Here is a 13,508-nt window from a genome sequence, read left to right as displayed (position 1 = left end):
CACACACACACACACACACACACACACACACACACACACACACAGAAGGGAAAGAGAAACAGGCAGCAGTAATCACTTTTGCACACGTGAGCTTGTTAAGCAACATTTGAAATGACAGTATTCCCATATGTGGGTGAAGGTTAATGTGTTGTGAATTTGACCTATTTCAGAGGAGCCACTCTGTTGATGAGATCACCCCGAGAAATCTAACCACAGGACTGCAGTACTAATGCTGCTGTCATTCTACATCCATATGCCTCCATATGCTTATTATATTTTGTTCCATTTATTGGAAAGTTTATATAAGAGCATGCAGGCCTCTCGCATGGCAGGATGAGTTGGATATCAATCAATGGTCACTCATGCACATCTTTCCTGTCTGTTGCATTGATCTGTTTATTGCCAGCCTGTCAATTGGACTTCTACAGTACAGCAGACCCATGTGTCCCAGTTAAAAAAGGCAGCTGTAATACACAAGACCTCATTTCACTATCCTCTGTGGACTAATATTTAATTTTGGCCGTTATTCCACGAGGGATTCTTTATTGGCACCGTCTACTCCCTGCTAGATCTGCTCACTTCCAGAGTAATACTTTAGCTTACGGTTTAATCTTTACCTACCCTCCTCTCTGTGTATCCCATTTTTTTGTGTGTATTACAGTGGTTTTAGTTGGACTAGCCAGTAATCTTGTAAAACAGATCAGTGATGTTGCAAATCAGAGTACACAGTTATTACATATATTTAGAGCTGATGTGTATGACGAGGTTGTCCTAAGACGTATTTTGTGTGAATATGAGAATTTAGTATTTTGCAGTAATATGATATTCCATATTTGCACTTTCCTACTTTCTACTGCAACTGCTGCACAACAATTTCCGTTTGTATGAATACAGTTCTATCTTATCTTACCATAACTGATTAGCAGCGGCATGAGGAAAAACATGTCAGAAATCAGAGACAGATCCTCTTAAAATGTGTAAAAGAGTGTAACATGTATGCGGGTACTGCTCACAAGCAAAGTTAATCTATTTAGATATGAAGTTCTCTCATACACGCAAACCACTTATTGTTGGTTGCGTTATTGTTAAAATTAAAACGAACCAATGTACGTATATAAATACATGACACTCTTTTCTTCTTAACATCATAAACACTCATATGGGTTCTGCACTGCAGTAAATGACGTTACTTATTAAAGTCATCATTATACAGCACAACTTACAACCAAATAACCTAACGAGCAACTCCTAGACTTCTGCACAGGCTGCAAAAAAGTCAAATAGGTGGCTTGACAACCAATTCATTTTTTGGAAAATGAGTTCAGATCCCAGGCAGGCCTGTCCATGCAGTAGTTAGGCCTCCCATCGGTTTCATGCTGTCTCTCCTGGTTGTTTCATCCAAATGACCTTTCTGTGGTTTCATTGATGTGAAGACACAGTGGCTCCCTTGTTATAAAAATGTTTCCAGTTACAGTTCTACAGTGGAATAAGGTTAATAATCGAGGGATGCCAACTTCACCGAGCAAATTCATTGCATTTCTCTGGAGCAGCAGGAGGACGAGGGCTGTGTGGTACGGTGGGGTTGGATCAGATGTATTTGCAGACTTAGAATGAAGATTAACATTAAAGCTTCTCATTCTATCTTTCCACGACACGGCGACCTGCTGTATTTTTGCAGGCTTTTCTTTGCTGCTATCCTCAGCACCTTTCCACTCGAAACCACAACAGCTTTTCCCCCCCGACTATGGAGAATAATGTCTTTTAGCATTGCCAGGCTGACACATGGAATGGATAGACTTGCAGGAAAATAACTAAAATACAGCAAAAGGTAAACAGCACCACATTAATGTAAGTGGAAGATCTTTTAGGCCGTCAACATAATTTTGCCTCATATGTTCACAATTGTGTCTACAATTGTGTGGGAGATGTTGTCTTACAAATGATGTGTTAGCACATAACTGCATGCTTATACATGCAGCAGAAAAAGAGCAACATGCGCTCATTGGAGTGTATGTTTTCCTGATTTGGTCATACAACTCATGAGAAAACAATATCTGTGTCTCTGTGGCGTCATAAATCTTTGGCTTTTCTTCACACGTCAAATCAAAACAACGAGCTGAAAACTGCAAAGAGCTCAGGCTGAGCCGTCAACTCTCAGTGGGATCGGCAGCACTAACAACACTTTTACGTGAAAAGGAGTCGTTATGTTGAACATTAATGACAAAAATATAGTTTAATGCTGCTTATTTTTTTCATTTGCAACCGTGATTACATCCTTTCCTAAACCAACATTTAGTTGGATAACCTTACCCAATTATCATCAAAACCCAACATTAATAAAACAGTTGTTTTACTGGCCATTAGGTACGTTTTTCAGTGAATTTAAGAAAATATAGCATACAAATCTTTCTACTTCATCTCTTTCCACGAACCCTCTGTATAAATAAATGACCTTGGCACATCAGCAGCGACCCAGCAAACCCTCTCAGCTGCAGTCGCCACCCACGGTGAAGAAGCAAAGGGCTGGAATGCAGACGCAGCTGACTCTCAGCTGGTGAACCCGTCCAGTAAACAATAACACACTGAGAAACGCAGACAGTAGGTCTACATATAATAATGTGGTGTCCGCAGGATTTCCCTCAGCACTGGGATTTGTTGTCCTTTAATGCAAAGTGTTTCAATCTTCCTAACACAAATTCAATTCAAGATTTATAAAAATTTGGAATTCAGAGCATTAAAATAGTCCCGATCGTCATCACGGAAGCGTATAGCACCCACCCGCCAGGTCCCCCTCAGGTACACACTGTTTGCTCTGTCAGCAGCTTTGCCGTTGTTTACACTGTTCGTGCTGTTAGCATCATTTGCTGCTTACAGCCGGCGCAGCCATCACCATGTTGAGAGCCATGTAGAGTCAACTCTCTCTCTCTCTCTCTCTCTCTCTCTCTTTTTGTTTTTATAACGTCAAACTAAATAAGAAAGCAGGTTGAATTAGCTTTCTCGAGAAAGAAATGTGCAGGTGCAGGACTATGTCCTTGCAAAGTAGCCTCAAGCATGTTAATTCATCTTTTGTTTATAGAATTCTACATAAATAGGCAATTTATCAATATGTTTCATTAATGCCATGAAACAATGTAGTAAAAGCTCTATGAATAGTATTGACAAAACAGTTCCACAAGCAGCAGAGAATACAGTTAAAGTTTGACATGAATGGAGAAGCATGAATTCTAACGTTGTAAAGGCTCTTTGTCTCTCGTCTGTTTCTCTTTCGACAGACAGGCATGCCCACTGTGTTACCATAGTGACGGCAATGGAATTCCACACATTAAGAACAGATTCTCCAAAAATAACGACGGACTGACATTTGACATTTCTCATAAAAAAGTATGCGGCAAAAACTCTGAAGGAAGAATTGGATAACAGCTCTGTGCAATGAGTGTAAATGAAACCCAGTGATGCAGAGACATGTCACTGCCTACACAACGGTCTGCAAATATAAAGTACCTTTCAAACTACATACTCAACAAATCAGTGTGTAGAATGTTTGATCTAAGATAATTATTTTGTCTTTTCCTCCACTAACTACTAGTCTGAGGTGGGTGTAGAAAGTCGACGAAATGACTCTTGGCGCTTCTTTTTTCACCTGCCAGCTCACCACAGCTGTTCTGTTCACGCTATCCACCCCAGAACCCATTCACTCCGCAATACACCCTGACCAACCACTAGGAGTCACTAGCAGGAAGAGCGCTCTATGGACACTGCCGACACAGAAATGAAGAGACCCTGGAGGACCTCTGAGCTGAACCCAGGTTTCTGCAGCAACAATAGCGTTCCTGTGCACCACCTGGCGTCTGATCTCCCCAAACGTCAACTGATCCCAAACGAGCCTGATTGGTTCGGCCAAAGTCATTTCATCAAACTGCTGACACGCCAGGCTTTATCTGTCGCCCGGAACGGACACTTTCAGCATCTACTGTAGCCTTTATTAGAGGCTGTGTATCTCAATTTTAGCAGCATTGAAACAGATCTTAGAACAGAGAAGGGTTATAAGAAATATGTTACATACAACAGGAGAGGGAAGAGTAGAGACATGTAGTAAGAAAGATAGCACATGAGGAAAGGAAAGACTGATATCTATATTTAAACTGCTATCAGTGCCCATAGGCGAAATACAGAGCTGAATATGACCTTGATGAACTCCTATGAGGATGTCTGTGTGTTTGTGGGTGTGAGAGAGAGAGAGAGAGAGAGAGTGGGTGGTGGTATCATCCTTCATGGATGTGCTCTCACTCGTTGCCCCACTCCCCACTCATTGCTCTCTTGTGTGCACTCAGCTCTCGATTGTTTCAGTCAGTGCAGAATACAGTTCTACCTCCAGTATAATCTGCACGAAGATAAAATCATAGTCTGCATGTTCAAATGTGATATGTCTCATGTTTCGAACCCGTGCTTTACCAGCAAGACATCACAGTTCATCACCTGACCACGTGTGAGAAATAAACAACTCACAAAACATTCGGCGTCGGCACCATTAACACATCTCAAATGCGAGCTGACATTGCACAAGCAAGCAAGAAATGAAAACGCAGCACAGTATACAACGTCGCTATTGTCAGCCTCATGCCTGGCAATGTGATTGTGGGATAAAATTACGTATGTAGATTCCACGACACTTCATCAAGTCTCCCAACCAGGCAGCTACTGTTCCAGTGAGAAAGCGGACCACCCTGGTTCTCACTGCAGTGGCGCTGCAATGGCCTGCATAGTTGACATGTATTGACCACTGCAGCTTCACCGGCTACACTCAAAATAAATACAGAGTGCATTCCTTTCTCAGTGCCTCTGTTGTTCACCGAACGGAACAATTTAAACTACAAGAGCTCCGTATATTGAGTCATTTTAACAGTTAAAGGGGACGGTTGGTTTCTGGGGATGATTCCATTTTAATATAACATGAGTCTTATGGACATTATTTCTATCGGTTACAATAAATTTGTACTCAAGTAATTTCTGAGATCTGGGAACACGGCAACATCAGCACGCCAGTCTGATAATAATACAAAGAAGCATGAGCAGTCAGACAGTCAAACCGACATGTTTGGCAGATTAGCTAGTCACGTTTCTGGTATTCAGACTATCTGACAAGAGAGCCTCTTGTGTCGCTTCAACTCTGTTGTTAAGGCCACAAGAGTTTTAGGAGGGAAAGACAGATATAGACGAAGACAGACAGATTGCTCAACATAAAAAGGACATTTACAAGACAAAAAGAACAAATTGGAGATTGAGAAAAAGAAAAAGAAAGAAAGGATAAACATGAGAAAGGGTCCATCTAGGAGAGTGATCAACTCTGCAAAACATCTAAGCAATTCAGTTCAACTCGTATTAAATCTTACTATAAATGAGGGAGAGAAAAATGCAAATTCAATTTCTGTAAAAATTCTTGAAGACACCGAAGCTGAAACTGAAAGTTCTTTGGAATAAAGTATTTACCTCATGTTACTCACACTCAAGTCTGAATACCAGACTATGAGCACCTTCAAGAATTCAAGGATCATTTATTGTCATTCTGCAAAACTGGGTTGCTCAATGAAATGCAGTTACTCCATTTATGCTACACAAGAAAACATGACAAAATGAAACAAAACAACAGCGGTGCATTTATTTGTTATATTTGCATCAGGAAGATTCTAAACAGCAGCAACAAAAACACGAATGAATCCTCTGGGCAGAGTATTTGGCTGGCATCTTAACATTGAAAATTGGGGAGTCCATCAACTTTGACTATGTGTAAGCACCAAGCATCAGTCTACACAATGCTTTTAACCACACATCCTCTTATACACACAATCATACACACATCCACCTGGCTCAGTGCACTTACTGCCTTGGCCCTGGGCCCACAAACAGGAAGCACATTGTATGTGTCCTGATTGTACAGACTACACACACACACACACACACGCACACACACACACACAGAGTTGAGTTTCCATCGCGTTAGAGGACATTACATTGACTTACATTCATTTCCTGGAGACTGAGGCAAAGCTTAACCTAAGCCTAACATTAAACCAAGTCTTCACCTTCAAATGTAGTGATTTACATCATGGGGACGTGCATTTTGTCCCCAAAAGTGAGGCGAGTCCCCACAGTATGACTATATTAACAGATTTATGTCCCCACAACATGAGTAATACACAGCCACACACACACACACACACACACACACACACACACGCACACACACACACACATTCCATGGGATGTGCACCTAATCTCAGCTGGAGGGGAAAGGGGAGGCTGGAAATGGTCACTCTCCCCTGGATCTTTATTTCCGCTGGAGGATATTCATAAATAATTTCACATTATTGCCTCCTCTTTCATTTCAGCGACCTCCCAAAAGGGGAATCCAAAAATGAACACTTCTATCCAACAAAAGCCACAACAAAGCTTTCCCCTGATGTGCACTTTTCGCAATGAATTCAAGTCCTATACTTTGGTGAGAAAGTCACCTATTATGTGAGAGTCTGGACTGTGTGTTTGCATTTACAGTGGAGGAATGATTTATGCTATGCAGTGACACAAGGAAGGAAGAGTTTCCCAACTCTTTTGGAAACATGCTTTTCACACTGATTTTGAAAAGTACGGTTTTTACAGACGTTGAGAAGGGCATAGGAAGCTCTCTGACAGGCAATGAGCTCATGAGATCTGAATGCCTTCCTGTGGTGAATGCTTCTCTGTGGCGTTCTCACAACCTTCCTCCTTTTTCTCACACTTTTTGTCTTCCCCCCCACCCCCACCTCCTCACACACACACACAACTTGCTCTTGTCCGTGTTAATTATTTTATCTGCTCCATTTAGAGTGAATATAAGAAACCAAAAAGCCTAATTCTGGATTTAGAAGTCTTAATCTGCTAAACTGTTGTGTATTTTTCCTGCTCCAGGAATAGCAGGTTTTGGGTTGCTAGGTTGGCGATTTAGCTCTCAGCTTAATGTGCCTGTGTGTCGGTGTGTGTGAGAGAGCGTGCAGGTAAACAGTAAGCTTGACAAATGGCCAGTGGTCTAAATCAGACTCACTTAAGATCTATGGTGGGCGAGGTGCCCCGAGTAAAGAATTTAAGGCAGCTTGAGTGTGGATGTGCTTGGATTAGTGTGCGTCAACGTGCACCCGCTTTTCTACAGCAAATGTTTATTTTCTATATTGATTGGACAAATAAAATCATTATAAAAGCACATTAGGTCAGAGCTTTCGTATCTTGAAACGTATCTTGAATCGTTTTATGCTACGAGAGTCTCAACAGCCTTACAGTTGACAGCAGAAGCCGTACCATAAACACTCCGAAAATGGCTTTCAGACGTCTTTCCAACCGCATGTGTGCGCCTGACATCGGAGCAGAGTGGGCCTCCTTCATAATTGGGGTGTTTGCAGATATGTAATTGCAAACACACTTAACACAGCTGGAATGCTACTTTGAATTATATAGAATTCACGTCAGTATGGTTGAACATAAAGCTTTTGTCTTTGTGAGAGTTTTAGACCTACAGAATCAAGACACTTGAGCAGAGAGAGCACATTTACAGCGCTGGGCTTTAAAATGTGCAAAAGAGCAAACCTCAAAAAACATGCGTAGAGGAGCAGGAGTATGGGGAGTTTTGATAAAAACAGTAGCAGGTCTTCATCGGTCCAAATCAAGTCTTTTAGTGCGTTCATTCCGGGGGGGGGGGGGGGGTCCTAATTGGGTAAAAGCATTTGCAAAATCTTATTTGAGGAACAGGCTTTTTATTTTGAGGGTTAAAGTTAAAATGGGATTAGGGCGAGGTTAAGGACTCAGTGCAGATGGTTAAGGTTAGAATTGTAAACCAGAAAATGAATATAGTCATAAAGGGTCCTCTAAAATGTGTGTGGGGACGTCCTCTGGGAACAGACCATCATTTCTCACCACACGGACTCCCTTTAGTGTCAGCTGGGGAGCATTTTTTGCTGGTGTCTAAAGGAACAAAAAGGGGTACTTCAAAAGCCGGTCCTCCCCCTCCTCATCTCGGACCCTCCCCTCCTCCCTCAGCGTCCCTCTGTCCCTCTCCCCAGCCCCCTCCCCAGCCCTGGCACACTGCTCTTTCTGTGGTATCCAACCAAAAACAACTGGACCATTTTCGGGGTTGCCGTGCAAATCACAGCTTTCTAATCAAAGGGGTATTCAACAGAACAGTCCAAATAGTCTGTTCAACTTTTTCTATGCCAGCAGCTTGCTGTTATGCTTTATGGCATGGTTAAATAGCTTCCTGGATGCTCAGAAACTGGTCTGAATATGAAACGGGGTTCAGTCCTTCTGTGCTTTCATTTCCCAGCTTCTCTGGCAGACGGAGGGTCGAGTGACCTCAGCCTTCTCGAGAGGTCATGTGTGTTGCACAGGGAAATCCCGCTGAGGCCATTATGCCTCTCCCTTGAGCCCTGTGGACTGAGCCCAAACCAAAACTGACGGGAAGGTAACTCAGGGCAACGATCACTGCTACGAGCTAGCCTCTGTTGCCCCCTGTGTCGCTGGAGGACACAAGTGGTCTTATATTGATCCGACTGAAGGCTGAGTAGTTTTACTGTCTGGGTTTGTTCTACCCACTTTCTCATCTTATGTAAGGGAGCAGCTGTGAGCTGCAGGGTTTCATTGAGCTACTTTGAGATGGAGTCGAACAGCCTTGAGGACGTAGACACAGTCACACAGTCTCAGGTCGAAAGACAGCAGGTTTGTCCTTTTGCCGATTTGTTACAAGATCTCTGATACTCTGTACCGTTTTAGCAGTAATGGAAGTTATCCACCCACCTACACATACTGTGTTTGCCACCCACCCGCGCTCACACACAGACATCCACGCAATCACAAAGCAAATGAGAACAGAGCGTCCAGATATAGTGATGATAATCCCTTGCTGTGCCCTGATGTGCTGGCAGTTTTCTGCTACACCTGCTGAAAGCAGCATGTTGTATGCAGCACGAAGCATCTCACTCGAGAAAAACATTGAATTATTTTTACTTTCATTCAATATTCTACTTATCTTCACGCCACAGCCAAAGGATTTTTGTGATTTTCATATAGTCAATTAATGTTTGGTATTTATGCCTTCTTATTGCACGTGATTTATGAAATGTGTGATTAATTGCACAGTTGCAGCCACTCCCCAATTAAGATGGTTTGTCATTGTTACAAACAATTTGCCCTGAAACGTCACAAATACATTCACTTTTGCAAGTTGGACAGTCTGCAGGATTTAGTTTGAAATACAAAAGGCAAAAACATTTCTAAAAACATTATTTGTACTTTGCAGTACTTTGTATTGTGATTCATAAACAGTATTGCATCATCCTTAGGAACCCTTCAGCAGTGGTAAAAGTCCTCGTCCCAGCACTAAGTTACACACAGAGATCTGATCATAAACCGGCAGTATAATATGACATCATTTAGGGGAGCATCCCCCTCATGTTTTTTACCAACCATATTATGATGTTCAATCTGAGGTATTGTGATATTAGGTAACATAAACCTCCAGGCCCAAAGACATGTTTGCCAATAGACTGAAGTGTCTATGTCAAAAAGATAAAGAGCTTAGGCTCCTGTCTCACAGAGGAATCAGTCCAGTAAGGCTTGTAATGTTTGAAAGCAAAGGCCACGGATTTAAACAGGCACTGACCTATTTTCACAGTCCGCATTATGTCAGAGAAGTGAACGGTAGTTTCTCTCTCTGTCTGCAGCAGTGAATAATGAATACATACACTGTACATCTCAATGTCATTTGGGACTCTCAATATCTTACACCGGAGGTTCCCAAACTTTTTTAGACCACGACACCCCTTCAAAAGGAAATATGTTTGCTTATCATTTCAACAATTTTAGGTATCATATTGAATCAATATTGAATCAAATAATTGGTTAATCCCTCAAAATAAAAGTAAACTGGTGATCTGCAGATTGCCAAATATTTAATTGAATCTATAATACAAAAAAATAATACAATTGAATATGCTAAAATGTTATTTCATTTCCTCAAAGTAAAAAATACAAAAATAGAGCAGCAGCCATGTTAATGGGGCATATGAGCCTGTTTTGTGCACAGTCTCTGATTTATGTAGGGAGAGGGAGCACAACCTGCAGGTCAGTCACTTGTCCTGTTTACATGTAAACCAGCCAGACCTCACATATATGAAGATGGGAACCTGCAATACCACAGTGAATGGATAATGATGGATAGCCGTCAAAATGAGTGTTCAGTGTGAATTTAGTTTTGTTAGAGGGATTAATTTGAGCTTAAATCTTTCCATTGCTTGCTCTGTGACGCAACTGTGAGTTGAGACGTCATTAACTGTGGGATAACTGCTTATTAGACAGTTTTTAATGTGAGGATTTTCATATGTATTGTTTTTTTTTCTTCTGTTTCGATCTATTCGAAGATGGCTTGCACTTTAGGAACCACAGTTTGAAACAACTACTGGCCACTTCTACCATCAGCATATGTCCATCAGGTTTACATTCACCACCACTGTGATAACAAAGCTGGGGATGTTTGCACGTCAGTACGTCTGCTCTGGAAGAATGATTGTTTAGGGATGAACAATAACCAATACACAAATAACTAGCTTCAGTATCTTCATAAATGTGTAAATACAGATGGATCATGGTGCACGGTAAGAATACGTATTCTCCAGAAACAGAGCAAACAGACATTCAGAACAGTTACATTGGAAAAACTCGTAAAAATATTTTACGACGGGAACACAACAGACTAAACCAACATCTAAAGGACCACCGCTCTGCAACGTTGTTATGATCATTAGAACAGATTTAATTTACAATTTTCAGTTTTGTTCTGATACTGGCATTGGTTGCGGGCCCTCAGTTGCAGATCCTAGTAAATCCATATTGTAATGCTAAGAGGTCAGGCCAGACCACACAAATCTTGATCTGATATTAAGCAGGCACTGCATGGAGTGTGTCTCCAGACTATTGTCAGTGTGTATCTGTGTGCTGAGGGGTAGAAGGCTGTTTAGCCCCGTCAGCACAGAAGCTCTTGTCCTGTTTCCCTCCCAAGGTGACTTCTCTGCTGTTGGCAGGCAAAGCCATGAAACAGCTCCCTAGATTCTCTCTCTCTCTCTCTCTCTCTCTCTCTCTCTCTCTCTCTCTCTCTGCTGCCACACACCCATTATCTTTTAGATACTACTGCAATTTTTTTTCCCCTTCACGCCTCCTCCTCATCACCTCATTTCCATTCCATAATTGCAGGTATGACATCAATATGCAGGCAAAGACCAAAAAAAAATCTGTGTGTATTCATTAAAATTCTCTGCAATGCCTTTGGCCTTGTCTACAGTCAGAGTCAAGTTTGGCTCAGTGCCAACACACAAGCACCTGACCTTTTCCTCTTGCAGTTCTCGTAGTGGGGAACGTCCACCTACGCAGCGGCGCACACACCTCCCACACAATCTCTTTCATACACACACACACACACACACACACAAAATTGTACTTGGGAAGCGATCATCTGTGAATTTCTAATGCAGGCTGGAAATACAAACTGTGCTGTATTAACAGAACGTTTGTGTGGAACTTGCAGGTGTGTGACCGTAAGTGTGAGTAAATAGGCCATTGTCCTGTGTCTGCAGTATAGGTCATCTATTTTGGTCCAGGTTAATTCTCTACATGGGAGTAGGTGTGCTAATTTCCTCTCTCTGTGTCTCTTCTGGTTTCTCTGTCTCTCTTTGTCGTCTCTCCCTCTCTGTTAATTGATTAAGAGGATTTAAGCGGCTGCTGCAGAGTTAAGCACAGACTGCAAATACCAATACACACTTAACAGGCTGACACACCTACTTTCAGATCAGCTTGAGACTGCTAAAACACACACACATATTTGTTGTTGTCACTTGAGAGGACACTTCATTGACTTATATCTGCTTTCATAAGACTAAGCACAATCTGAACCACATTACTAACAACAACACTTACTTTGCCTTGTGGGAACCTGCTTTACTTCCCTTAATGGGGGCTGAGTCCCCATCATGCAAGAGGTACAATCCAAGCCACAGTGAATCAAGAAAATGCCACAAAAATTACTGAAGCACACCGACACTGACAAAATACTAAAAAGTACTTAGAAATCCAGTGCCAGACCGAATTTGCATATCATAATGGTAATCTTTCTGTTAATTAGTATTACAAATCACTATTTGTCAAAGCCACCCTCAGGCTTTAGGCGATACACTTTACTCACTGCAGCTGCTAGCAAACAAAACATCCGACCTGCATAGCAGCTCTTATGTTGAGAGAAATGAAGAAAATACCGAAAACAATCAAACCAACTACATCTCTCAACAATCCTGGACATGCAGTATGAGAACTGAGCTTGAAAGGAGGTCGTATACAAAATCACAGCACCTAAAAGAAACAGTTGTCGTCAAATAGCTCCTACACAGATACTGTAAAACAAAAACTTCCTCAAACCCAGAATGAAATATTGCCGGCCTGTAATAGGCTGCAGATTACTGAGTGTAATGACAGAAGTTGATTCTGGTCTCATCAGAACTGGACCGCTTTTCTAATAGGAACACACATTAACATACATCCTCAGGCGACTCCAAAGCCTACTCAAAAAAACTCATCTTCTCCACTGAAACACACACACACACACACACACACGCACACACACACACACGAATAACACCTTAAATAACCTTCACAGTAAAAATCCAACGCTGAGACCAAATCATTGGTGACAACCTGAAAGTTGCACCCCATCCAAAGCGGTCTTACCTTTGTGACAGTCATGCAGAATCAGTGGGTGAGGAGCAGGCCAGTGTCCCCTTCAAGCAAAGAGCAATACCGCAGGAGTGGCAGAGTGATGAGGAGGAGAGGAGGGCAGCTCTGCTGAATATGCAGAGAGAGGGAGAGTGAAAAGAGGAGGGGACAGACAGGTTAGTGTGTCTGGCTCACTAAGTACGAAAAGGGCCGATTGCTGCTGCAGTGAAGTAATGGCTGGCAGCCGGTGTGCGGTTGGTTACTACAACAGGGAAAAGCTCCCCGCTAGGATACACCCCTCCCTCACCAGCTGCACACACACATACACACACACACACACACACACACACTGACGATGCACACAAAGTCTAGCTGCCCTGCTCTCTCCCTCTCCCGTCTCTCGCAATATGATTAGTGATGGGCTAATACAGCTTATTGATGAGCAGTCAGGCAGCGCTGCAGGAAGAGGCGGGAGCAGTGCTGCCTGGGACAGGAGAGGAGAGGACTGCAGAAAGAGAGAGAGGGAGGGAGGGAGGGAGTTGGACGCCGTGTCGCAGTCTGCTACTTGGCACGGAGCTAGCTGCACGTCATCTGGTGTGTATAAATGTGTGTGTGTGTGTGTGTGTGAGAGTGACAGAGGCATTGATGGGAGGGGACAAGAACATTTTAGATTTTTGGAGTCCAGACTACACTGAATCTAGTTATTTCTATAAGTGAAATTTTTTTAGAGAACT

General features: G+C 42.4%; 1 protein-coding gene across 1 annotated transcript in view; it reads right to left on the bottom strand.

Moving 5' to 3' along the window:
• The window catches only part of coro2ba (coronin, actin binding protein, 2Ba), a 42,308-nt gene extending 29,054 nt beyond the window's left edge, over positions 1 to 13,254 (bottom strand). The window contains exon 1 of the mRNA XM_031848418.1: positions 12,790 to 13,254. Within this exon, the coding sequence (XP_031704278.1) occupies positions 12,790 to 12,804 (15 nt within the window). The 5' untranslated portion in view covers positions 12,805 to 13,254. The remainder of the gene's footprint in view (positions 1 to 12,789) is intronic.
• Positions 13,255 to 13,508: the final 254 nt, after the last annotated feature.

The sequence above is a fragment of the Anarrhichthys ocellatus genome, unplaced genomic scaffold (assembly GCF_004355925.1).
Source record: "Anarrhichthys ocellatus isolate YVR2014 unplaced genomic scaffold, GSC_Weel_1.0 scaffold8, whole genome shotgun sequence".
NCBI lineage: Eukaryota > Metazoa > Chordata > Actinopteri > Perciformes > Anarhichadidae > Anarrhichthys > Anarrhichthys ocellatus.
Note: the sequence above shows the minus strand (reverse complement) of the source record. Positions and strands in the feature narration are given on the sequence as shown.